Source organism: Tachysurus vachellii, chromosome 3, assembly GCF_030014155.1.
Source record: "Tachysurus vachellii isolate PV-2020 chromosome 3, HZAU_Pvac_v1, whole genome shotgun sequence".
Taxonomy (NCBI): Eukaryota; Metazoa; Chordata; class Actinopteri; order Siluriformes; family Bagridae; genus Tachysurus; species Tachysurus vachellii.
In genome coordinates this window covers 30428948-30455065 of record NC_083462.1, presented here as the reverse complement: position 1 = coordinate 30455065, position 26118 = coordinate 30428948, and the positions used below count along the sequence as shown (strand labels likewise).

The 26118-nt window shown below is 41.9% G+C and overlaps 1 protein-coding gene across 2 annotated transcripts; it reads left to right on the top strand.

The window, feature by feature from the left end:
* The first annotated feature begins 774 nt into the window (after nucleotides 1-774).
* Nucleotides 775-26080, top strand: prrc2c (proline-rich coiled-coil 2C). Of its 2 annotated transcripts, none has more exons than XM_060866716.1 (34): nucleotides 775-1161; nucleotides 4265-4435; nucleotides 4927-5104; nucleotides 6395-6504; nucleotides 6702-6827; nucleotides 6969-7261; nucleotides 7946-8025; nucleotides 8306-8445; nucleotides 8580-8667; nucleotides 9436-9619; nucleotides 9782-10343; nucleotides 10594-10760; nucleotides 10939-11176; nucleotides 11469-11673; nucleotides 11786-14221; nucleotides 15197-15357; nucleotides 16791-16945; nucleotides 17154-17535; nucleotides 17693-17778; nucleotides 17911-18105; nucleotides 18258-18506; nucleotides 18657-18749; nucleotides 18923-19024; nucleotides 20562-20748; nucleotides 20888-21082; nucleotides 21215-21336; nucleotides 21587-21729; nucleotides 21844-22078; nucleotides 22560-22667; nucleotides 22792-22998; nucleotides 23172-23275; nucleotides 23763-23889; nucleotides 23993-24217; nucleotides 24325-26080. In XM_060866716.1, the coding sequence occupies exons 2-34, from the start codon at nucleotides 4321-4323 to the stop codon at nucleotides 24577-24579; spliced, it is 8253 nt and encodes a 2750-aa protein (XP_060722699.1). In that variant the 5' UTR covers nucleotides 775-1161; nucleotides 4265-4320; the 3' UTR covers nucleotides 24580-26080. The 2 variants fall into 2 exon arrangements, with proteins under 2 accessions (XP_060722699.1, XP_060722698.1); XM_060866715.1 differs by having other exon boundaries at nucleotides 23742-23889.
* The last annotated feature ends 38 nt before the right edge of the window (nucleotides 26081-26118 follow it).

Below are 26118 nucleotides of genomic sequence, written 5' to 3'. Positions count from 1 at the left end.
AATTGTGAGGGGGAGTAGTGTTGAGTGGTCCTTCTTAAAGACGCTATCATCTCCACAGTTTTGATGGTGTTTAGCACCAGACTGTTCTGACTTGTGGATAGAAACCAGATTTCGGAGCATGGCTGTGAGATTGCGCTCAGGTACTAATGTTCCAGTTAAGCCAGAAGATGTTCAGTGATCGTGTGCTTCAAACTTTTTAGCAATAGCTTGGTGAATAAACAAGCGTGTGTGTGTGTGTGTGTGTGTGTGTGTTGGGTCAGATGGGACAGTGTGTGTGTGTTGGGTCAGATGGGACAGTGTGTGTGTGTTGGGTCAGATGGGACAGTGTGTGTGTGTGTTGGGTCAGATGGGACAGTGTGTGTGTGTGTGTGTTGGGTCAGGTGGGACAGTGTGTGTGTGTTGGGTCAGATGGGACAGTGTGTGTGTGTTGGGTCAGATGGGACAGTGTGTGTGTGTGTTGGGTCAGATGGGACAGTGTGTGTGTGTTTGGTCAGATGGGACAGTGTGTGTGTGTTGGGTCAGATGGGACAGTGTGTGTGTGTGTGTTGGCCATATGGTACAGGTCTAAGTCTTGTATATTTGGGCTGCATCATTAGGGTTAGGGTTAGACAACAAAAGCTTTATATATTGTATATCATAATAGTGCATTTGTGGTGTACTATTTAGTGTAGAAGTGTGCTTCTGTGCTGTTTAGGACGAGTGCAGTACCGCGCGCGCCTTCTAAAATCACGCCCCGCCGCTACGTAATGACGTCAGCGACTCGTGGATTGGCGCTCTGCCATCTTTGATTGCGCGACAGGCCGCAGCGGCGCGAGAGGGGGCCTCTCTCGACTGGAGAAGACCCGTCTCACACAAGACAACAGGGGAAAGAAGGAGAAAATATATCAAGCCACGACACCGGTCCGTCTGATTCTGAGTCCCCCCCCTTCGTATTTTACCGGTCACGTTAAGTAAAAGACAGAAAGCGATAAGGCTTCGTTTTTGGAAGCGGTTGTGAGCGGTATAGCTCTTAGCTAACCAGTGTGTATCTTAGCATAGCTTAGCATAGCTTAGCTTAGCTTAGCATAGCGAGCTTTGTGTAATCCAACACACACGTACACGCGCGCACTCAGACGGGCAAAGCGGCCTTCTTAAAGTAAGCGACGGGACCGGCGGAAACAGGTAAGTTTAAAGACCCGACATTTTGTTTTAAACCGCACATTTGTTAGGAGATGAGAAGCGCGTACGGTGTGTGTGAGCATGCGGGCTGTGGTGTGGCTAGTTAGCTCGCTAAACAGAGCTAGCAGCGCCGGATAGACTCGGATACGGCTCAGGGACCTGAAATTAACACAAAGCGAAAACGTACCGAGTGACGCGCTGATAACTTTTGTTAGGTTGTGAGTTTACACGGTGTTTAGTGGCGAGAATCAGGCTGAGGATTATATAAAGCGAGGCTCGGTTCACAGGGCCGCTTTTCACCCTCCCTTTACTACAGACAGAGCTGCAGATGGCTGTGTTTTCTCCTTTGGCGCAAACCACCAGCGCTAAAAAAAAAAAATATATTACAGCAGTGCATTTACTGGCGTTTGACGCTAAAGTGCACCTTCACACTGATGTGTCTGCGTGTTTAAACTGTTCATAAAGTACCCATAATGCTGTAAAGCTGCCTCCCTTTAAAAAGACTAAAACGTTTTTTTGCATACTGAGCTCTTGGGTTTTGCACACAGAGTGTTAAATTGCAGTGTTTTGTGAAGCCACACATTTGCATCATATGCAATCAAATGAATGGACGAGTTTCATAAAACAGTAATTTTCTATACAAGTAAGGACCAGGCCTTTAATACACACACACACTAGCATCTGGAGTCAGGGATATTCCAGGAACAGGTCAGGTGTGAAGAATAATGTCGTTCTGCTGTAATAAGGGACACATCGAGGTGAGCAGTCACTAGGCACCTGTGTCATATCATTACTTCCTTTTCTATGTAAAGACTTGTTCAGATTATAGTCAAGGGGGGAAAGCTGTTAACAAGGAAGTATGTGAAAGTATTTCTGACCGTGGCAAACAAGACATAGCATGATTTCTGGCACAGTGTTAATAATATGCTATGTGATTATGAAGCAGAGTACCTTGTTACATTGGCCAGTCAGTCATAGTTTAGAGCTATTGACTTTGGCTTGTCCCTTAGGGGCACTAGCTCAATACTGGTGATTGCTTGTGGGAATATGTTGGTGTTGTGATTGGCTCGTGTGTTTTTGTGAGGCAGATGTGCCAGTAAATAGGAGAGTGGATAAACCCCTCCTCGCCCACCCTAAACCTCTCGAGATGACTGCAGTACGGATGTAATTTTTAAATACATATTTAAAAAGCTTTCAATGTTTTGTACCTTAATGGGTGCAGCCCTTATATGCACATCTTAAATCTGTTTGTGGACAATTGACTTGCACGCATATGTGGTTATTTGCCAAAATGTTGCCACAAAGTTGGAAGCATACAATTGCAGAGAAAGTCTCTGTATGCTGTAGCATTATTTTCCCTTCACCGGAAGTAAAAGGCTCAAACCCGGTTTCAGCATGGCAATGTCCCTGTGCAGAAAGAGTGTCCTGCACAAATCCCTGACTCTGACTCAACCCCTCTGAACACCTTTGGGATGAACTGGAACACCGACTGAACCCCAGACCTCCTCACTCTTTCATCAGCAGTTTCTGATCTCACTAACACTCTTGTAGCTGAATGATCACTAATCCCCACAGACACATCTAATGGAAAGCCTTCACAGAAGAATGGAGCTTATTATTAAAGCAATAATAACAAAGTATAAGTGTGATGGCCAGGTGTCTGCAAACCACCCGGTCTTGGCAATATCATTGTCTCACTAAAATTGTTTCACTGAAACTGTATTTTTCAGAGCCCTTTAGATCCTATCTGGTTTTCTGAAATGTGAAATGAGCTGCTTACTCTAACTCATCTTGTAGAATTTTTTTGAGGAGCATCTCAATTTTATTCCATGTTTTGATCATCTGATCAAAAAAAAGGACTCTTTGGAGATGTATAGGATTAAGCTAATGTTAGTTTAAATGTTACTCATGCAGTTGTTGGAATGGAAAAACATACTAGAAGTAAAAGACTGTATATGGATGCAGAACTCTAACTCTCATGTTAAACACCTTTGTTTAATAAGATATAGGGTTCAGCTGGGAGAAAAATGTAGCATTTTCTTCGACAAATGTAAATGTGTGTTTGCTTTGGGATAATTTTTCCCTTAGCATTTTTTGGCAGTCAATGTCTGGACTCTGCATATGTGTGCAGGACAACTTTCACTTTCATTTCTCAACCAAGGACCCTGTGTAGTTTCTTATTCTTGTTGAACACTTCAACGTTTTGTTTTTTTTGTGTGTGTGCAGCGTCACACACTCATGCGAATGTTTGCGGACCTCGTTCTTGTTCCTTTTTATTACTGGCCGTAGACATGCAATGTTTTGCCCTTGAACTTTGTTATATATATATATATATACCTATAAAAACAACCCCACTTTTGATTGGTGTTGCTGAATCGTTTTGTGTGTTGTATAAATATTGACAATAACATTGTGTTTGTTACCTACTATAAATGTACAATGAATTATCTACCATTTTGTGGTGGTCTAATCATTAATTCATTATCTAGCCCACTGGCCCAGTAAATGCCCTGGTGTGCTACCCAGTCCTTGGAATTTGGCTGGAATTCTAACTGAATGACACAAAATGGTAGCAAATGCAAGTATGTACAATGAGCTTGTTTGCTAGTTGTTTATTGCTGCAAACTATGAAGTGGGACGACCCACAAATATTCGAAGTTTCTAATGTAGAATATTGTATTTTATTGTGTATATATATCTTTTCAATATGCAATGTAAATCACAGTTTAAATGTCAACACATCATCCATTTTGATCGGAAACTCATGTGATTTACGGTCCGATCATGCTGTCTGTCCAGCCTGAAATGCTTCACTGATTTTTAGAGATTAAAGCTGCATATCTCTTTAGCTGCTAGCGAGGGAGAAAGCTTTAAGTGTAGAAATGCGCTGATGAGATTCTTTAGTATAACTGTCTAGGCTTTGAATTATTTTTGGTTTATTCAATCTCCTACGTGCACACACTCAGGATTGTCTCGTACTCCTCCGACCTAGAAAAAACATCACTTCTAACCCTTTGACTTTGCTTTATTCCATGCTAGAGGAACATTGACCACACTGCATCTTTATAATGCATCTTATATATTTTTTCCCCCCTTGTCTGGACAGGAGCCTGGTTCTGAGGGGTGAGACCGGAGGACCAGACTCAATGAGTTTCCAGCGACATGTCAGAGAAGTCAGGGCAGAGCACAAAGGCAAAGGATGGCAAGACCAAGTATGCAACCCTTAGCCTCTTCAATACTTACAAGGGCAAGTCCCTGGAGACCCAGAAAACAGCAGGTATGGCAACACACTAAAATGAACCGTTTTAAATGAAAGCCTCCATGTTTTTTCTGCTCAGTATAATTTGTTTTATAGTTAATGTTGTCTGTGACCAAGTTGAGTTCAAGACCACCATTTGCAAGATGCTTATGTCAAGGTCAAATTAACTTGCTTAAAAAGCCACTCATTGTTACAGTAAGTGCTACATATCGGGGTAGAAGGTGAAGTGCTGGCTAGGAGTCCATCCTTTTTTTTTTCATTCTGGTTCATTCACCTCCCTCACACATTTCTTACAGAGCATCTTCAGCTGAAATAATCAGACTTTGAACGCTTGACTGAACATCAAGCATTCCTATGAGCTTTATGTGTGGAAGGCAACAAAGTATGAGTGTTCTATTTGAACTTGTGTATGTCCATCATAAATGCTTTCCCGTTTAGGATTGATTTCACACCTTCTAACTGTGTGTAGCTTAAGCTAAAAAGTAACCTTGCATGTTATTCCCTTTTAGTCGCTGCCAGACATGGGCTCCAGAGTTTGGGCAAAGTTGCGGTTAGTCGGCGTATGCCCCCTCCAGCCAACCTGCCCAGTCTAAAGGCTGAGAACAAAGGCAACGACCCTAACGTCAGCATCGTTCCCAAGGATGGCAGCGGCTGGGCCTCGAAACAGGATCAGGCTGGAGATGAACGGTATGTTCATTTTTTATTAATTTATACATATTTTATTATTCCTTTTTGAGTAGAGTAAATTTGTTTTGTTGGTGTGATTTTCATATTGCAAACTTTTGTGATATTAGTATTCAAAATCTAGTATTGTCGTCATGATGAACCCAAAATGTGTTGCTGAATCCAGTCCTGGCAGAATGCATCGTTTATATGCGCACACATGCGGCTGTTTAAGCATCTGATTATTGTAGCCTCATCATTATTCTGCTCTTGTCAAATCTCTCTTCTCTTAATTTAATTCTGGCCTAGTCTTTTGAAAATAAAGATCATTTGAAGAATAATTACTATTTAAATTTTGAATATTAAAATATTCAGTCCGCCTGTAAGGAAAAAAAAACATAAAAATAACATGTATGTATTCAATATGTTAAACCATTGATCAGTCTGTGTACAGCTGGTGTGATCATTTTCCAAGGGGACGATCAAGATCGAGTGCTTATGTTGTTTATTGCTCAGATTAAACATCTGGAAGAATTTTTTTTCTTAAACGATTTTATTTATTTAATTCAGTTATTAGTAATTACAGTATTTCTATGTGCTTAACTAAAATAATTTTGACTAACGAAAAAAAAAATTTATTTTCGAAAATATAACAAAAGAGAATAAATTGCTCTTGTTTTGGGATCATGTATAACTTTGGACATCTTATTTGAAAAGGTGCATGTATTGTACCTTAAGTGTTGCTCTGAAAGCTAATTATTATCTAATTATGTACCACAAGTCACTTTAAATGTACATTACATTCCAATTACTGTGTAAAACATGGATGCTAATGGTAACAGTGTACTTGAGTGCACCTTCCCAATCACAAGGAATGGTAGAGATTAGTATTCATTTTCTGAGAATGTTCTATATCTTTAATAATTTAAAGAGTCTGAAGTTGACTTCCTTTTCGCTATATAAACGGTCCGTGCTCATACCTGTAGATCTCACCTTGATATTCAGAAACCTGCTTATTTTTTATTACTCTTCACAGGCTTGACAGTTACACATGATGTACAGTATAACACTATGACATTGCTCATGTCAGAAGGGTTTTTCATGATTTGAAGTATTCTATTTGGTTTACCCTAGACAACTAAAAAATTCACCTACCCATCTATTTGACTAGCTATGGGGGTGTGTTTTGCATCAGCCATGCTCTCCTTATAGTGTGTGTAACATAAGAACCTTGTCTCTCTTATTTCAGTCAGCCTTCTTCCTTCCATCCTGTCTTTTGTTATATTTATAGTCTCTAATGGTTTGTGTTTGCAGGCAGCAGGAGACTCCTCCCCCTCAGCCAAAGCCTCCTGTCTCTCAGGTGTCTGACAATCCTCTGGGCAGCCGCTCCTGGGCTAACAACAAGCAGTCTGGTCCAGTTGATGGTTAGGCACAGAAAAATACTTCGGCAGAATGATTACTAAAATTTTTCTTATTCACTGCACTAAAACTTGTTAAATTCAGTCATCTCTGTACCTCTTGTAAATGTTGTAGAGGTCTTGTTAAAAAACGTAACTATATTCTCTTCCTGAGCACAGATTTGACAGTGTGATTTTAATGGACATGTTCTCTTTTTAATTAGGAGCTCCGAGGGTAAGCAGCCAATTCCATCAGGAGTTTCCATGTCTGCAATCAGCAGGTGAGGCAGAGAAATCGGGTGAGCAGGAGGAAGAGCCTTATGGACCAGGCCCCAGCCTCCGACCTCAAAGTAAGAAAAAACGGTCTTATCTGATTTATATCTGATCTGGTTTTAGTACATGTTTAATAATTTTAAGTAAAACATAAAATGCCTCATTTCTTTTTCCTTTATCCCTTTCTCTCTTCCTCCAATTTCCTCTCTCTTTTGTAGATGTTGGCAGCTGGAGAGAAGGTGGGGGTAGAAACCTGAATGTTGCTTCTAGTCCTTCTGAGATGGACAGCAAGGCTCCTGACGAAGCAGGGCAGGGCCGCAGCACTCCTTCCCCAACAGGGGATGCTGGTGTAGCAGGGAAACCCTCCACTGGGGAAGGCAGGGAGAAGAGAGACTCCAGAGACAAAGTTCCTCCTTCAGCCCCACAGCACAAACTCAATGGTGGACAGCAGCCACCCGGAGGAGAACCCTCTCAGTTCCATGCTCAGTTTAGAGGCATGATGCCACCTTATGTAAGTTAAGGAAGCACCATCAATTGTTTTGAGCATGAATACATCTTTGGCACAGGCATTAACAAGAATCATGTATAGCAAGGTTTTTTTTTTTTTTTAAATTTGCTTCTTTTGACCTGTTCGTCTGATCAAGTGACATGGTTTATATTAATATGTAAAAATTAGCATGTTACTGAATTCAGCCATTGCATTTAAAAGAAGACCTGCATGACAGATTTGTGCTTTATTTGTAAACTGAAAGTGTCTTGTGGTGCTTTCACACTTGATCTGGTTCCTCCATCTGAATCGGTATGAAATGGACACTTTTGGTTTGTTTGCTGTTTGGCTTTTTACTATTTATTTATTTATTTTTTTCTACAATTAAAGAAACTTTCATTAAGATTTTGTTTGTTGAATCCAGGTTGTTTCTTGAATTTAACTAACTCTAAATCTCTAGAACCCTGTGTTTTAATATGCGTTTAAAAAAAAATTATGCGCATACTTTATGCTTATTGACTACATGATACTAACCATTTAAGTTAATGTTTATAGCAAAGTTCTTTCCTTATTATAGATTAATATTGGGCTGTATGATGAACTGCACAGAATATCTGGACTTTTACTAATTTATGTGCAGTGACATGCGTTGCGGTCAGTCTCTTTTTGGCATTCAGTATGAATTTCATAATTCTTTGTCCTATGTAGATGTTCCATGCATACCCTCGCATGTCTTATGCACCCGTACAAGGAAACTTCAGATACCCTGGTCAGCAAGATGGAACAAAGTGAGTAATCCATCCAGGCCTATAAATAGAATAGATATGATCTAATGTCCAAGCAGCAGACTATATCTCTTTAATAGAATACATTCTTCACTGTTTTTCTGTCGAGAGTAGCATTTTCCCATGCGAGATGAATAACATGCTTTGCTAATTTGCTTATTGGAAGATAAGACTGTGTTTAAAATTACTCTAAAGCTTGCTTTCTATTTGTCTTTATGCTAACTCTTCTCCCGCACTCCACCTTATGCATTATCTGTCGCTTTATGCTTTTCTTTTTCTCTAGGGGTCCAAGGCCCAGCGGAAGGCCTCCCCAGCCTCCTCCACAGTCCTGGATGCAGGATCCAGACCGGCCCTCAATTATCAGTGCTTCTGAACTGAAAGAGCTTGACAATCTAGACACAGATGCTGATGAGGGTTGGGCTGGTAAGCTGATGCTCTTCAAGCTAAAATCTAGCCTATTAAGTGGTCAAAGTATTATCTGTTCGTATTATATTTACATGGTAATTTGTTTTTGGATTTTTAATAGTATGTTTATTGTTTTTTGTTTTTCCTCCCAGGTGCCCAGATGGAAGTTGATTACACAGAGAAATTAAACTTCAGTGATGATGAGGATAATCATGCAGCCAAGGAGAAAGGAGACAACTGGTCAGTGCTAACCTTTTTTAATTTTGTATAGAATTAGTGCCATTAATTTTCATGAAGGAGTTAATTTAATAAACTGCATTTACTTTTAATTATAAATTAATTTACTTTGTCTAGAATGAACACATAATATTTTTTACTATAGTTAACTGACCAGCATGTATTGCTTCGGACCTACTTGCACCAAACTTGACTAAACACCATGATTTTTTTTTTCTTGACACGTTATTATAAAGGCTGCATATTTTTGCTGCTAATATTTTATATTATCTAAGAAAATATTTGCGCAACATTGACTGTTTGAGTCATCCTGAATGGCCGTTAAAGAAACGGATCGTATTCCAAAAGCTATTCATTTACCAGTCTGTGCTGTACTGTCACAGTAGGAGTAAATTTTGTGCTACCTGAAGCACCCTTGATGAAATGGGCAAGATTCTGCATGCCAAGCAACCTTCAACACCTTGCCAGAAAGTTCCACAGGACATCTGGTTTAGGAGTTGAGTAATTTGGTGTTTAATTTGTGAATCAAAAAGAGCGCTGCCTTTGTGTTTTTCAGAGTTCACGTAAAAATATATCTGGTATAGACCATGGCCAAGTTTTAAATCGAAATGCATCAAATGATTTTGTGCACAAAACAGATACAGTAACAGACTGGCAATGTATTTTATGTGCATTCGTAGATGTCTCTCTTATGATACCTGTGGGGACAAATGATAAAGTTCTGTTTTGCGATTTAAATTCTTACCTATGTTTTTCTTTTGTTTCATACAGGGAGTGGGTAAATAAGGTGGATCGCATACGGTCACGCAATACTGAAGCCCAAGAGTGTTGGAAAGAAGGAGGAGAGGAAAGAAGTGAGAGAAAGAACTCATGGGCAGACAGTGGTGAGCCAAGAGCTCCCTCACCAGGCAGTGTAACTCAGTACAACAAAACGGGACCACCCCAAGACTACCAGGTAACGCATACAGCTCCTATTTACAGTTCATTTTCAGCATTATTCCTTTGTGGTCTATATTTTGCATATACAATAATTCAGTTGCATTACACCAAGACACCCTTGATTAGAAAATAGTAGATTGCAGCTTCCTGGCTGATTGTAGGCTTTTTATTCTCGCAGACTGGACGATCTGCAGGAACTGGTACAGCTCGTGTATCAAAACCTTCGACAGCCTATGCTGCTGGTGAGGATGACTCCGAGGCCTGGCGACAGAAACGTAAGAAGCAGTCTGAACTTTCTGAGGCTGTGGAGCGCGCTCGGAGGCGGCGTGAAGAAGAGGAAAGGCGTATGGAGGAGCAGAGGCTAGCCGCCTGTGCTGAGAAACTCAAACGGCTCAATGAAAAATTACGGCCTGTTGCTATTCCAGAGACTGCAAAATCTATTACGCCTGTCCAGAGCAATGAAACAGAGGCTGAAATAGTTCCTAACTTGCCTGCTGAAACCTCTCCCACTCATGCTGCTCCTGCACCGCAACCCCTCCCATCTGTGCCCATACCTTCCGATGATGGGCCGGAGCCAAGTGTGGAGGAGGAGCCACAGTTTGTCGCCAGGCAACCCAGCCCTCTTGCCCACAGAACTGTTATCGAATCGCAGGAAAATGAGGTGGATGTTGCAGAGGTTGAGGAGGTACAGGTGGAAAGACAACCAATTAGAGACTACTTTAGTCCGGATGAGTGTAGAGGTAAGGATGGTTTGGAGATTTGTTTTTATCCCAAAGTGCTAGATTAGTGTCTGTGGCCTATATTGCAATACAGACTCTGGTACCTTGGAAACAAGACATAACATAAAACTTTAGAAAATTGCAGTTTTGAAAACTTCAGACAGTAGATATTTAACACTGTGATTTAAAAATCATTCCCCACCCAAAGGATTAAATGATAGATAAATCTTTGCTATAGTGTTCTAACTTATTTTTTGTATTCTTTCTGCAGTAGAGGAGCCTCAGATGCCTCGTCTTGATCACTCTGTCAGTGAGGATCTGCCCCATCCACAGCTGGAGAATGAGGGTGAGGCAGGGGCCACAATTCGCCCTTCAGTCCCCTCTGGTTATTCCAAACAGTTCCAAAAATCTCTGCCACCCCGTTTCCTAAGACAGCAGGTATTTGCCTCATGCAAAGTCATTCACAAATTCTTTCACATTAGCATGCTTGAAACGAAAGCCTTTAGGCGTCAATTTACAATCTTTGTATAAAAAGCCTCTTGGTGTTGAAATTCTATAAAATCAACAAAAGAAATTATTGGCTGTTTCTTGATACACATTTTTCTTCTTACTTCAGGAGCAGTTGAAGCAACAGCAATGGCAGCAGCAGCAACAGCAGACTGCTGGAGGCTCAGGGTCACCTTCAGGGGGATCAGTGCCCCCCCAGCATCGCTCTCTCTATCAGCCATTGGGTCCACATCACCAACACCTGGCTTCCATGGGTTTTGACCCACGCTGGCTGATGATGCAGTCATATATGGACCCACGTATGATGTCTGGACGTCCACCTATGGATATGCCTCCCATGCATCCAGGTAGATTTTTACCCTTTGCATTTACTACAAAGGAAAAAAAACTTTTTATTTATAAAACTATATTTATTGGTTTCCCAAAATATTAGCTTTTTGTTCCAATAAGACATGTTACGGGACATGTTACATGTATAATCTTGACTACCATCTACTACTCTCTGTGAACATTCTTGTTTGCCATTTAATGAGTGAGCGGTATTTGGATTAAACACTTTTGCATACACATGTACATTGTAGACCTGTTTTCATGTATATCATACAGCCTTTAAAGAAACAATCTCAACTTATTCAACAGGGAGAATGCCTCCAAAACAGTTGGTCCGCAGGGAACCCACTGACAATAGTAGTTCTGGTTCAGATTCTTTTGATCACCGACCAATAAGAGAGCATGGGATGACCAGTGAACCTCGAATGGTGTGGGGTTCTGACCCCTACCCTCAGTCAGAGCCCTTAACCTCTGCAACACCCCCTAAAGTCCAGGAGAACTGCAAAGAGCCAAGGTGGGTTTAGAAGAAAAGAATATTGGTTTTAATATTTTAGTTAATCTGGTATGTGTGTAAATGTCTCATGTGTACTTTTTTTCTTTTTTTTTTTTAATATATATATGGTAAGATTGGATGCTGGGCTGGACCTAGAAAGAGGACTATCAACTGTGTATCCTCAGGAACACGGCACGTTGGAACCAAGGGGAAAGAGTGACTTTTTCCGAGACTCATCTGAGCCTCTCTCCACCTTTAGCCATGTTTCAGAAGAGGTACCTGCTCTCCTACATGCAGACAGGCCCCCAGTTATCTCTTCCATTGAATCTGAGGTAGCGACACTCTCAGGGGGAGAGGAGGTCGAGACCATTGGGCAAGCGGTGCTGAAGAGGACCATTTCTCAAGGCTCAAGTCACTCTCTCAAATTGGAAGAGCCCAGGTTTGAAGCCCTGTCTATAGTTCAGAAGACTGTGGATCTCCCTGAAGCCACAGAGCGATTAGAGGATAGTTCCAGAAAGGAGCCCTTTGGTCAAGGTTCTGTGATTAACAACCGTGCCACTCCACCTGCTGCTTCTGATAGTATGCACAAAGTAGACAAGCTGCCTTTACAAGCACCTGGTAAGCAGAAGGGTGACCTGCGCTGGGGGGCTCGTGCAGGGCGAAGAGAAGGAACTGGAGGGGAGAGGCCAATTAGGAGGTCAGGGCCAATAAAGAAGCCAATCCTGCGAGATATGAAGGAGGAGCGGGAACAGCGGCGAGAGAAGGAAGAACGTCATGAGCGAGGGGAGAGATCTAAAAAAGAAGGCGCATCCTACAAAAACCCCTTATCCACTGCAGCCACCATGTCAGATGGCCAGAAGTTTTCCAGTGAGGGGCCCAAAGAGATCAAGACTAGACAAGAGGAAGGAGCAGTTCCTGGTGTCAAAGCAAAAGAGCCTCAGATGCACACAGCTACCACAACTGCCAGCACCCAGGAGGAAAAGCCAAGCAAATCCCCACCCAGTGATAAACGCCTTGAACCCAAACTACCATCCCGAAAAGAATCCAATCTGTCAAGGTCCAACCGCAGAGAAGAGCGGGAGAGAGAAAGAGAACGGGAGAGAGACAGGGAGGTGGAGAGGGATCATGACTGGCCTGCTGATGCAAACTTCAAAGGGCGGGGCCGGGGTGAGTACTATTCACGTGGGCGTAGTTATCGAGGCAGTTACAGTGGAAGAGGACGTGGTAGCCGTGGGCGCAGTCGTGTGGAGCGGGTGGAGTACCCATGCCGAGAGCCACGTTCCCGTCCCGATCTGCTGAGTGTCTCTGGGACGACAGGTTTTCGTTGCCGCGAGGAAAGCGAGACTCGCAGTGAAAGTTCAGACTTTGAAGTGTTGCCCAAACGCCGGCGTAGGCGTGGGTCAGACACGGACTCTGAGAGTGAGGGACGAGAGTCTGCCAGTGACACAGGACCTTCTGACCGTGAGCCCACTGCTAAGCCTAGTAGACCTCTACATCGTGAACTACCTGAATCTCGTCCCTCCATGAAAGCTGCCTCTGGGTTCGGACCTGGACATCTACCTGGACATCTAGATAAATCTGGCCATCGGGAAGATGAGGGTCGGACTAAACCAGGTTTTCTTCCTAAGGGAGAACCGATGAGACGTGGTAAAGGAGGACTATACAACCGAAGAGGTGGAGCAAGAGAGCGGCCTGCCAACAGGTCTGCCCCCATGCGTCGAACTGGGATGAGGGAGAGCCTGCCTTGGCCCTCCAAACCCATGGAGACATTTAGGCCAGAAGAAGCTGAGGCATCTCGCATGGATGGCACGGCTTCTGAACACCGCTTGCCTAAACATGATGGCAAGAAATTTAGAGAAACTGGCCAAAATACTAGAGAGAGGCCTCGCAGACCGAGACCAGCTAGACCCCCCAGACAGGACAAGCCACCACGCTTTAGAAGACTTAAAGAACGGGAAGCAGCTATCATAGCTGGTGAAGGTGCAACTGTTACAACACATTCACCTGCCTCAGTCTCTGAATCTTTGTCTGCTGCAGTGTCCAAAGCTCCAGGAATGCCTGCCACCCTTTCTGAAAGTCCTGCTATTATGACCACAGCTTCCATTAACACGGCATCCACTCCTGCTGAGGTTCCTGTAACAGAAGCAGTACTTCCTGAGACAGGAACCACTACAGTGGTTGCTGCTGGCAGCAAATCACCGGACTTGTCTAATCAGAACTCGTCAGATCAGGCCAATGAGGAGTGGGAGACTGCTTCAGAAAGTAGTGATTTTAATGAGAGAAGGGAACGAGAAGAGAGAAAGGGTGTGCTTGATGCAGTTGTTGCTGTTGCAACATCCTCTTCATCTGCTCCTCCCCAATCTACAGGCGGCCAGAGCAAGTCTCCTGCTGAGGTGGGACTAACTCCAAAACGTGAGGCAATTCCCACAGTCAAGAGGAGCTTCTCCAGTCAAAGGCCAGGAGACAGGCAAAACCGCAGGGGAAACGCTGGTGCTAAGCCTGGCAGAGGGTACACAGGGGGCAAGGGTGAGCGCAGAGGAGGCTCGGGAGCCAAATCTGGACGCAGGGGGTGAGTGACTTGCTGGCTAAACTGTTAGTCAATCTATTTGTATATGTATGTGTTTATGTAATGATGTTTTGTGAGTAGAGTTTTAAGTTGAAACTGGTCTGCAGCAGGACCTACCATACATGTAGGTGAGCATAATCCACTAATGTATCTAGGAAGGGTTTATTAAGGGTAATTTATCAACAGATTTATTTGATTTTTTTTACTATTTTACAATAGTACGATTTTTTTTTTTTTTTTTTTTTTTTTTTTTTTTTTTTTAAACACACAAACCTGATCTAAGAAACAAATCACAATATTAGATTAGTTTATTAGCCAGCACTAGCTGGCTGTAGATAGATAGATAGTTTTTTCTTTTTCTGGTTTCAGAGGATTTAGATTTGTATATTTGGCCAGAAATGTGCTTTTAATAATAAGCATAGACGGTTAAAAATGATGCTATACAAATGTGTTTCTGATGCATACACTGCTTGCCAGGGTATGTATCACACACAAGTGGGAAATGAATTTGTGCATGAATTTGAAAGGTCCTGAAATTTCACATTACCACAATGTTCTATGATGGAGGAAAAAACATTTGTACCACTATATTAGCAGTTGTAGGGATCTGCCTTTCTTAACAAACCTTCATTTGACTACCAGCTTTGATAAGAACAGACTAGCAATTAGCTATTTTGTCGGTTTTATGCCAAGTATTGCTTTTGATATTTTTAGACTGTGCTCTCACACTGTCACACTGACTGTCACACTCTGTTTTTCCTCTTTGTTCGAGCTAGTCTGAAATAGCCAGGTTTGTGAATTAATGTAAAGGTGTATCGGTCTGTTGCTGAAAAAATAGGCATTTTATAAGAAGCACTTACTAAAGTTACTTCACACACAGTTTCTTTATGCTTATCTATATTACACTTTGTCAGTTTTCTTTGATTTTCCCTCCAAGTATGTTTTTATGCTTATGTTTACGCTTATTTCTCTCTGTAGTGCTGGAGCACAGAGTGCAGATGCTGCCCAGACTGGAGCAGGTCAGAAGTCCAATAAAGAGCAAGCACCTGGTCGGCGTAAAGAGGAGTCCAAGCAACCCATTAAGAAGCCTAAGGAGAAGGAAAATGCACTCTCCCAGTTTGACCTTAACAACTATGCCAGTGAGTCAACAAAATTCTGTTGATAACATCTCTATAGCCCTATTCGGACGGGATTAGTTTTACGTGGGGATGTTGGGGTAAAGTAATTATTACCAGAGCTTCTCGGTGATTTTAGTCCCGTCCGATTGTGCCATCTCGGTAATCATTACGGACAATGTCAGTAAAGATTACGGCGACTTCTGTAAAAAGGTCCGGAAAAATTACCTCAGGTAATACTAATCCCTTCCGAATAGACCCGCTGTAAACATGTACGGTAAAATTCCGTCATTTCCTGTTTAAAAGTAGTTTTTGCCGTGTTTTGCAAGCATGGAGGTGCTTGAAGAAGCATTCGGTTGCGTTTTTGGTGGTGGGCCAACTCTGTGGCAAACCGCCAGTGTTTTCCGCATACTATTTAAAGCAAAAAGAAGCTCAAAAGCACTCATTAGAGGCACAAAACTTATTTTAGCTCTAGGTAAGTGTCTATTACCATCATAATCGTTAAACTGGATTTAACTGTTTTATATAACGTGTATAAATATGAATAAATAAATAAAATATATATGTATGTATGTACATGTATCTCACACACACACACCATTGTTTTGCTGTTGGGTAACTTGGCCAATTATTGAAATCATCAATACCAACAGCATATACCGGTCGATAGAAATTAGGCAACATAAATAACTAAATAGTACGCCTACCTACGAGTTCAGAGTGGCGCTCATCCTCTGAACTTCGATTATCCATATGATCCACGCCTGGGTCTGTTATTGGTCGGCAACCTAAAGGAGAGAAACGTTTACTCAGATAATGTTGTAGGAAGCTAATGGCTACCAGAGAAATTAACTGATAACAAATTATTCTTACCCAATACTGCATCAATGCATTCAAAATAAGGGAACTTCTTTGGATCAGTGCCAGTCCGTCTGTTGTGCTTAATGCGCACACTATACCTTTTTTTCAGGTATTCGATTCTATCCTTCAGTTTTCCCCACTCTCCAAAATCTTCCTCAACTTTGGGACATTTACTTACAACTTCTCGATAAATCTCTTCCCAAATAGTGTGATTATGCACCATGGTCTCAAACTGCCTCTGAAACCGACGTTCTCCCCAAACCGAGATTAAACATTTCCTCCCTGCTCCAGTTTCGCGTTTTTCTAGTTGGCGCCATGTTGTCTGTTTGCGCACGTGATAACAGGAAGCAACGTCATGCGCACATGACAACAAGGAGGTTACTGTGGTGCGTAAAGCGAGTTACTCCTCCCACTTCTGCTAGTTTTACTGAGATGTTTTGTCCCGTGCGAATTGGCCAATTTATATTACAGACGTCCTGAGGTGAAATTGCATTACTCCACGTCCCCACGCAAAACTAATCCCGTACGAATAGGGATTAACTCTACTAGCATCAATCCTTGATGTTTCACCTTGATGTGGTGTTTTGTGACTTTAGGTGTGGTAATCATTGACGATCATCCTGAGGTGACGACTTTGGAGGATCCGCAGTCCAACACTAATGATGATGGTTTCACAGAGGTTGTCTCTCGGAAGCAGCAGAAACGTCTACAGGATGAGGAGCGGAGAAAGAAGGAAGAGCAGACCGTACAGGTCTGCGATTGTGAAATTTGTGATTCCACTTTAATTTAAGCATTCAAATTAAGGACGAACCTGCTAAATTACTATTGTTCATACACTGCATGTTATTTGTAAAGGTTTTATGGGGATCGTTTTAAAAGTAAGGCCAGTTTTGTATAGACAGTATTTTTTGTATACCTTACGTGTTAAAAAAGAAACATTTTCTGTGGTTTTTCTATAGAACTGGGGTAAAAAGAGCTCAGGAGAAAAGGGCAGGGGTGGAGGTGGGTCCAAGCTGCCTCCGCGGTTTGCCAGAAAACAGCAACAGCAGCAGGCAACAGCAGCATCCCAGCAGCAGGCTGCATCCTCAGCCCAGCAGAATCAATCCTCTTCTCAGCCACCTCATCAGTCTCAGCCACAACCATCAATCTCTGTCTCCCAGCACAGCCTTTCTGCCCAGACCCAGACTACCACCCCCTCCCAGCCTCTGGAGGGTGCTGTTGCCCCTTTGCCCCCTGCATCTGTGGACTTCTCCACTAAAACCCAGGCACATAGCACTCTAGGGACTGAGCTGTGGGAGAATAAAGTGGCTGGTTCCACTGTACTCACTGATGTCAAGAAACGTAAGACCTCACACATTGTGATTGCCTAACTTTGTATTTTATGATTTATGTTGGTTTTATTTGCTTAAGATTCTTAATCGTTACAGGCGATCCTAAAGCCTTTTTGTACCTTAGTGCCATTTTAAAACATGATGCTAATTGTTTGCATCAATTTCAGTTGGGCCCATCAGCCCCCCTCAGCCACCATCAGTCAGTGCCTGGAATAAACCTCTTACCTCTTTTGCTGGGACCGTGACCTCTGAAGTAAGTGTGGTGTGATTCTGCATTACATAATTTACAGTACTTCAGGTTATGTTGCTTTGCCTGTTTGAGACACACAAAACTGTTAATTCGCTGTTGTGGGTAAGTGATGTTTGTGTTTGTTTTTATCTTTAGGGTGTGAAAGCAGCAACAGACAGTGGTGTTGAACTTGGCATGGAACGTATCCAGTTTGGTGCGCCCTCTTCAGCAGGTAGTACTGACAGCGATGGAGTACCAGCTACACTGGAAAAAACGTCAGACAATAAACTACCTGAACCCAAAGAACAGAGACAGAAACAACCTCGTGCTGGACCCATCAAACCACAAAAGGTGATTTTTGCAGTCATAGGACTGACACCATACCCTGCTTTAATGTTGACTTTGATTTTCTCCTCCATCATGATTAAAAACAAATATCTGATGGAACGATCCAACACCCCATGCATCCCTTCAGAAATGTAAAAGTTAAACTAATTTTTCAGCTGTCTGACATTGCTGCACCTGAGCAGAAGGAGTACAAGCCTGGCCCAATCGGTAAGGAGCGCTCACTAAAGAACCGCAAGGCCAAAGATGGCCGCCAGTCAGAAGCAGACGGATTGGAAAAGGGTGGTCCTGGTGGTAGCAGAGACAGAGACTCCAGCTCTCCTGCTCAAGACAAAGTTCCTGACCTAGGAGGAGATATTGAAGGCATGATCACAGTACCCTCAGCTGAATATTCTAGCAATTCCAAGGTATGTGGCTAACAGAAACATCAAAGAAACAACACAACGTTCATTATTTTTTAATTTTTAATAATCATTATGTGGATCATTGTACTAGGCATTTAAATCCTGTTTGGAAATAAGTGTAGTTATGCATGATGAAAGTTGGCTATATTGTAGGAATCTGTGACTGACTACACTACCCCATCCTCCTCACTGGCTGACACTGTGCCTACTGGAGGAAGCAAGATAGAGGAGAGTCTAGTTGCTAACGTAAGCCTTCGTTACAGTTTGTATACCTAATACACACAGTATTTTGTGCTTGTTCTCACTGCACCCCACCTCCATTTAATCTTTTATTTATTTATTTTTTTAATTGTTCTTATTCTAACATTTTCCATAGATTTTTTTTTTTCTCAAATACTTTCTTCTGTTTGTATATTCAGGTGGCACTGCCTCCCTCACTTCCTCTGCCCCGTAGAGAAACCCTACAGCAGAGCTCTAGCCTGAGCACAGTTTCTCCTGCTACAGTGGACCTCACACTGAAGGTGATGTTCTGTGCATACACAGTAAATGAACATACTCCTACTCAAATTTCATTTTAAAATTTGCATTTCAAATTATTTCAGTAATTCAACTCAAATAGTGAAACTCGTGTATTTTATAAATTCAGCACACACAGAATGAAGTAGTTTAATCTTTAATAAGTAGTTTAGTCTTTGGTTCTTTTAATTGTGATGATTTTGGCTCACATTTAACAAAAACCCACCCATCTCAAAAAATTAGAATAAGGTGACGTGTCAATCAGCTCATCAACTCAAAACACCTGCAAAGGTTTCCTGAGCCATCAAAATGGTCTCTCAGGTTAGTTCAGTAGGCTACACGATCATGGGGGAAGACTGCTGATCTGACAGTTGTCCAGAATACAATCATTGACACCCTTCACAAAGGAGAGTAAGCCACAAACTTTCATTGCCAAAGATGCTGGCTGTTCAGTGTTGTTACCAAGCATGTTAAAGTTGTGGAAGAAAAGATGCACAACCAACTGAGAGAACCGCAGCCTTGAGAGGCTTCTCAAGCAAAACCGATTCAAGAATTTGGGTGAACTTCATAAGGAATGGACTGAGCCTGGGGTCAAGGCATCAAGAGCCACCACACACAGACCTGTCAAGGAATTTGGCTACGGTTGTTGTATTCCCCTTGTTAAGCCACTCCTGAACCACAGACAACATCAGTGCTCTCTTAGCTGGACTAAGGAGAAGAAGAACTGGACTGTTGCCCAGTGGTCCAAAGTCCTCTTTTCAGAAGAGAGCAAGTTTTGTATTTCATTTGGAATCTAGGGTCCTAGAGTCTGGAGGAAGGATGGAGAAGCTCATAGCCCAAGTTGCTTGAAGTCCAGTGTTAAGTTTCCAGTCTGTGATGATTTGGGGTGCAATGTCGTCATCTGGTGTTGGTTCACTGTGGTTGGTCCAAAAGTTGGTTAAATGACCATGGTGTTGGTGTGCTTTACTGGCCAGCAAACTCACCAGACCTGAATCCAATATAGAGTTTATGGGTTAACGACAAGATTAAAATAAAAAAACAAGAGACCAGAAAATGCAGATGAGAAAGAAGGCCATTGTCAAAGATACCCGTGCTTCCATACCACCTCAGCACTGCCACGGACTAATCCCCTCCATGCCACGCTGAACTGAGGCAGTAATTAAAGCAAAAGGAACCCATACCAAGTATTGAGTGCATGCACAGTAAATGAACATACTTTCCAGAAGGCCAATAATTCACTAAAAATGTTTTTTTATTGGTCTTATGAAGTATTCTAATTGGTGGGTTTTTGTTAAATGTTAAAACTTTCCCATGACATTCTAATGTATTGAGATGCACCTGTATATTAGGGAAATTGTTGATTATCAGTATTTGAGGAATGTTTTCGTTCACTGCACTTTTCACTGTGATATCAAATTCCTATTTTTGAGACCCTATTAAGGGGCCTGCATTATGTACAGTACCTTTTTTTTATTTATTTATTTATTTATTTATTTTTAAAAAGTAAGCATCTTGGGCCTTAACTTGTTTCTGCCCCAACAGATGGAGTCAGCTCGTAAGGCATGGGAGAATTCCCCTAGTCTGGGAGAGAAGAGCTCTCCTGTCACCTCCTCTGCTTCCCCCATTACCAGCGGAGGAGGTGCAGGCAATGCCTCTTTTAGCTCCTTCTCCAGTGCCTCTATGCCTCAGATACCTGTTGCTTCAGTGACACCTAGCACCTCGTTGTCAGGTATGCTCTGAAAGTGTCCCTTGATCACAAACACAGTAATTAAAATCTGGATTCTGGTTTAAGTCGTTCATACTAATTCATGGCTCAGCAAGTAATCCTTAACTAGATTCATGTGATATTAACAGTAAGTCTTGTACAGGTTCATCTACTTACACCACATCATCTTTGAGCACCAAGACCACGTCTGCATCAGATCCTCCTAACATCTGTAAGGTGAAACCACAGCAGCTGCAGAGTTCAGCAATGTCCAATAGCAACTTCTCCCAGCTTGGCTGCGTACCTTCTCTGTTGCCACAGCAGCAGACTCCGCAGGTCTTTGTCTCCCAGTCTGCAGGTAAACAGTTTTACCAGTTTAAACAGAGTGGTTCTGCCTTAAAGTTCTAGTGTATGCAGTTACAAAATACTTTCTCAGACTTTCCTGTACCGTATTTGCCGATCATGTGTGCGCATTTGTGTCTCTGCTCAGGTTCTGCTGCACAAATCCCAGCCTTCTATATGGACACCAGCCATCTGTTTAGCGCACCTCATCCTCGCCTGCCTCCTCCTTCCATAGCCCAGCAACAAGGCTTTCAGCCTGGCCTCTCACAGGTACATCCTGCACATTTTTTAGTATTTGTATATGGGATTATCTTGGGATTATCTTCTAACTCTGTCTTCAGTTATTGATAAATTTAAGAAAAGTGGGATTGCATTTTCTTCCGTTTTTCAAAGCTTTTATTATTTTGTCATTGCTTGTTAGACTAATTGGTGCTTTCTATTGCTTCTACTTATCAAATTATAAAATACATTTTTTGTCGTGTTCTGACTTAGTGTTTTGCTTTTTTGTGTGTCCTTGCAGCCTACTGCAGTGCAGCAAATTCCTATCCCAATCTACGCCCCTCTTCAGGGTCAGCCACAACACCAGGCTCAGCTCGGCCTCAGCACAGGCCCCCCTGTCTCTCAGCAGCAAGATCTTTTCAGCTCTTCCATACAGCCCTACAGGTGACCTAAATATTTTCTAATTTTTCATCTGTTTTTTCAAGATTGAATAACCATAAAGTTTTATATCTGACATTTAAAAATTAAACCTAATGTTTGGTCTTTTCCCTCCTCCAGGTCTCAACAGGCATTCATGCAGAACAGCCTATCCCAGCCATCTCCCATGATGCTGTCAGGGACAACGCTGCACAGCTACCCTGGAGTGCAGCCCCCTGAGCTGGCTAAGCCTCAGTCCAATCTGGCCTTCCAGCAAACCTCTAACACGCAGCACATTCCCATCCTGTTCGAACCACAGCTCAACCAGCCCTCTGGAATTGGTGGCTCCCAGCTAATAGATACACACATACTGCAGGTCTGTATTAATATATTGAGATGTTAAATATGTCCAATAATGTGATATAGATATAGATATAGATATAGATAGAGATAGATAGATAGATAGATAGATAGATAGAGAGAGAGAGAGAGAGATAGATAGAGAGATAGAGAGAGAGAGAGAGAGAGAGAGAGAGAGAGAGAGAGAGAGAGAGAGAGAGAGAGAGAGAGAGAGAGAGAGAGAGAGAGAGATAGATAGAGAGAGATAGAGAGAGAGAGAGAGAGATAGATAGATATATATATAGATATAGATATAGAGAGATAGATATAGAGAGATAGATAGATATAGATAGAGAGATAGATAGAGATATATATATATATATATATATATATATATATATATATATATATATATATATATATAAAGGAATTAACTTAAAATGCTGAATGCTGCTTTTTTTTGTGTGTTGCGGCCGGTTGCTTTAACTTATGATTATATCATTATGGTTATATTACAGCGCCAGGGAATGAGTCAGCATTCAAATCTGTACTCTGGACAAGTGCAGCAGCATACACAGAACAGTTACTACAGCTCAACACAGAGCCCCAGTTCTGCACTACAACAGGTATTAACATGCTGCATTATATTCTTATTTGCATGTAGCAAACAAGTTTTTATATTGGGGTGAATTTGAATAGATTCCTATATTCAGTGTATGCATACCCTTTATTGTCTCCTCTTCGCACTAGGTGACTGTTCCCATGCCTGGTTCTCAGCTGTCATTGCCTAGCTTTGGCTCTGGTGGGGGTCAGCCTCTGCTGGCTCTGCCCCAGTCTCTGCCCCCAACTCCACCTCAGGCTCAGCCACCCAACCTAAACCGCCAGCCCCCCAGCAGCCAGCCATACCGTGGCCTCATTGGCCAGAACACACACAACATGATGCAGCCTTCTAATAAGGTGTGTGCACTTTTAGTCTCATTCTTTGTCAGGAAAATTAATTAGCAATCCATAAAATTAGACTTCTGCAAATACTTTTAAAGAAGGTTAATGTCATTAAGTTACACTGCATGTTTATTTGCTAGGTAGCACTTTGTTCTATCAGACTAATACCTGTGATATGTTTGTGACAGATGTGTGATATGGACTTAAAGCTGTTCGGTACCGGCATGGATGTGAAACCGGGAACTCCCCCAGTCAGTGCAAGAAGCACGACTCCTACCTCAAGTCCGTACAGGTGTGTATAAGAGCAAATTCAACTGATAATTATGTGGTTAAAGACAACAATTCTCAGAATTCTTCCACATACTCTTATAAATATATTATTGTATGTACGTTTTCTAATGTTTATTGGGCTCCAACATATTAAGCCTGAAATGTCTACTTTTATGCTATGAGCTACAAATACAGTTTAATGCTCTGAAAAAATCATTTCCTATTGAAGTTTGTTCATGAACTACCTTTATTCAACTCTTGACCCAGATACTTTGTGCAGCTATAGCTTTTAGTTTTTTTGGGGCTGATTAAAAAGCTAACTGTTTCAGAACTACAATGTCTTTCCAAATTCAGAAAGAAGTTTTTGCTACAGTTGATATCACATTTGATTTAGAAATTTACTTCAAAGCTGCAAAATCATAGTAAAATCAATTTCATCATGTGAATGGTTCCCCTAGGCACACATTCACATGAATCTTGCTCTGTAGCACACACTCTCTTTTCTACAGGGCGAGCTCCACGAGTCCCAGCAGTCAGTCCAGTAAGATGAACAGCATGTTGTATCCCAAACAGTTTCAATCTGGATCACAAGGTATACGAATCCCACAGCATTTTCCTGGACAGTTCAACCCACAGGTAGGTCTCTGAGAGAATTAAATGACTTTAATGGATAATTAGACATTTGATATAAATGGTGAATTACATTGCATAGCATTCATTATCTCACTATCTCAAACAGATGTTGTCTCAGCCCAATATGGTGTCTCCCCTGGTTCGCCCCCCTCACACAAATTCCTTTCCTGGAGGGGTGCAACGAACCCCCATGGGCCCTCCTATGTCCCCCAACCTTAGCGGAGGCCTGATGCCACATCCCAGACCCCAGCATCCTCTCCGAGGGCCATCTGGGCCACCTCTTGCACTCCGTGGCACACAAGCAGCGCTTAAGGCTGAGCAAGACCTTAAGGTAATGCGATCGGGACATTTATAAGAAAGTTCAACTTGTATAATGACAACTAATATCCATTTTTTGAGCAATTGTTTATGAATGTACATTGCATTCCTTCCTCCTAGGCTAAACAAAGAGCAGAGGTACTACAGTCAACTCATAAGTTCTTCTCTGAGCAACAGCAGCAGATGAAGTCTTCAGCTGCTAAGTCTTCTCGTATGGATGGAGCAAGCAAACCTATTGACAGTGTCGTTCCAAACCACCAGGGGGCTCCAACAGAGCGCACTGAACCTGACAAACCAGCACCCCTTGCTGCAGCCAAGCCTATCCGTACCGGTCCCATTAAGCCCCAGGCTATTAAATCAGAAGATAGCAAGTAACCCCACGTCACCTCCAACAGGACTGACGCATGGAAGGATGCAGTGGTTTATCGGGAGACACTTGTTAGAGGGGAAGAGGTAGTTTCAGTCATAGAAAGGGGAATGGGATTGCTAGGTGAACTATAGCGTGTAATTATGCTATAATCTGTGGATCACTCACCTTTGCCCTGCCTTTATTCACCACCCACTGATCTCCCTTTCTCTCCATGCTGGAGAGTTTGATTTATTTTTTATTCCCCCTCCCCCCCCAACCCCCCAACGGACATGAAAAGGTAGAACATAAGAGACTGTACATCTCTAATGTACAATGAAGGTTTAAAAAAAAGAAATGAGTTAAATTTGTTGCTGTGTGCACCATTTTTACAATTGATTTTCCTCTAGTTGAATCACGTTAGGAGGGCAGTTATTTCCTTTTGTTTATTGAAAAGTTTTGTCTATCCGTTTTCTGTTGTTGGTAAAGAAAAAAAATCTTTGTTTAAAATGTTTCATTACCTATCTCCCCCCCAACTTTGCAGTTGAAACATGAAAATGCACACCTCCATCTTTAACCTGTGTGTATGGCCACTGCTCACCTTCTCTCTCTCCTTCTTCTCCCTCTCACTATATTGAAGCAGTTTCTCATGACCAAGATATGCAACAAAAACAAGACAGAGCAGCTTATATAAAATGCTGAAATTTGTGATTTTAATTCCTTTGAAAGAAATGCATGGTTAGAGTAACAGATTTGTTGCTGGTAAATCTGATGGATTTATTGATTGCTGTCCCTTCCTTCATACCTTCTTCAATGAAAATTCCTCCTCCTTGGTGAGCTGCGTATGAAATGAGAGCATCTACAGGTGAAATCTTTAGCCAAAGGTTAGGCATTATAAGAAGCCCCTTTATCATACTTTTTTTCTTTTCTTTTATTCTTTTTTTTTTTTTTTTTTTAATAAAATAAACGGTTGCTAGTTTACTTCAGAGTTGGTCCTGTATGCTTCAACCCTTCAGTTTGTTGAATGTGAATGGAGGAACTTCAGAGGTTGGGACTTTGTCCTTTCTGACCACCAGTTATAGCAGAAAGTGGTCACGGAAAAACAAGCTTGGGTTTTGCTCCAGTGTTTGATTTTAATACTATACGTAGCTGCAAAATGAACATTTCAAAATCTGAGTCAGCCTCTAGAAGAGAGTAAAAGGGTAGAAAGATTAAAAATAAAAAATGGAAAAAAAAAAAACCTGATAATGTAGTTCAGATGCAAAAAGGACTTGTTTTCTGTTGTAACGTCCACAGGCCTCGGTCCTCTCCAGTCTATTTCTTTCATGTTGCTAATGCAAATGGGAGGCTACAGATACAGTGTTCAAGTGTGGCTCCCAAATGACAAACGGGAGAGGAAGGAGTGGATAGGGGAATTGTTTTTTGTTTGTTTTACTTGTACAGGGGTAAAATCGCTGTATTAAAATATGTAAGGTCTTATTTACATTGGTTTGGTTACAGAAACTAATAAAATAATATGCTGTCAAAAAATGAAGTCTGAAATGATATTATTTCCCCCCCCCATAGCC

Bases quoted from the DNA above. Each gene is read 5' to 3' on its own strand.
- prrc2c (XM_060866715.1), top strand. From the start codon at position 4,321: ATGTCAGAGAAGTCAGGGCAGAGCACAAAGGCAAAGGATGGCAAGACC. The intron at 16,946-17,153 runs GTCTGCGATTGT...GTTTTTCTATAG, and splicing joins AGGAAGAGCAGACCGTACAG to AACTGGGGTAAAAAGAGCTC. The intron at 20,749-20,887 runs GTATGCTCTGAA...AGTCTTGTACAG, and splicing joins ACCTAGCACCTCGTTGTCAG to GTTCATCTACTTACACCACA.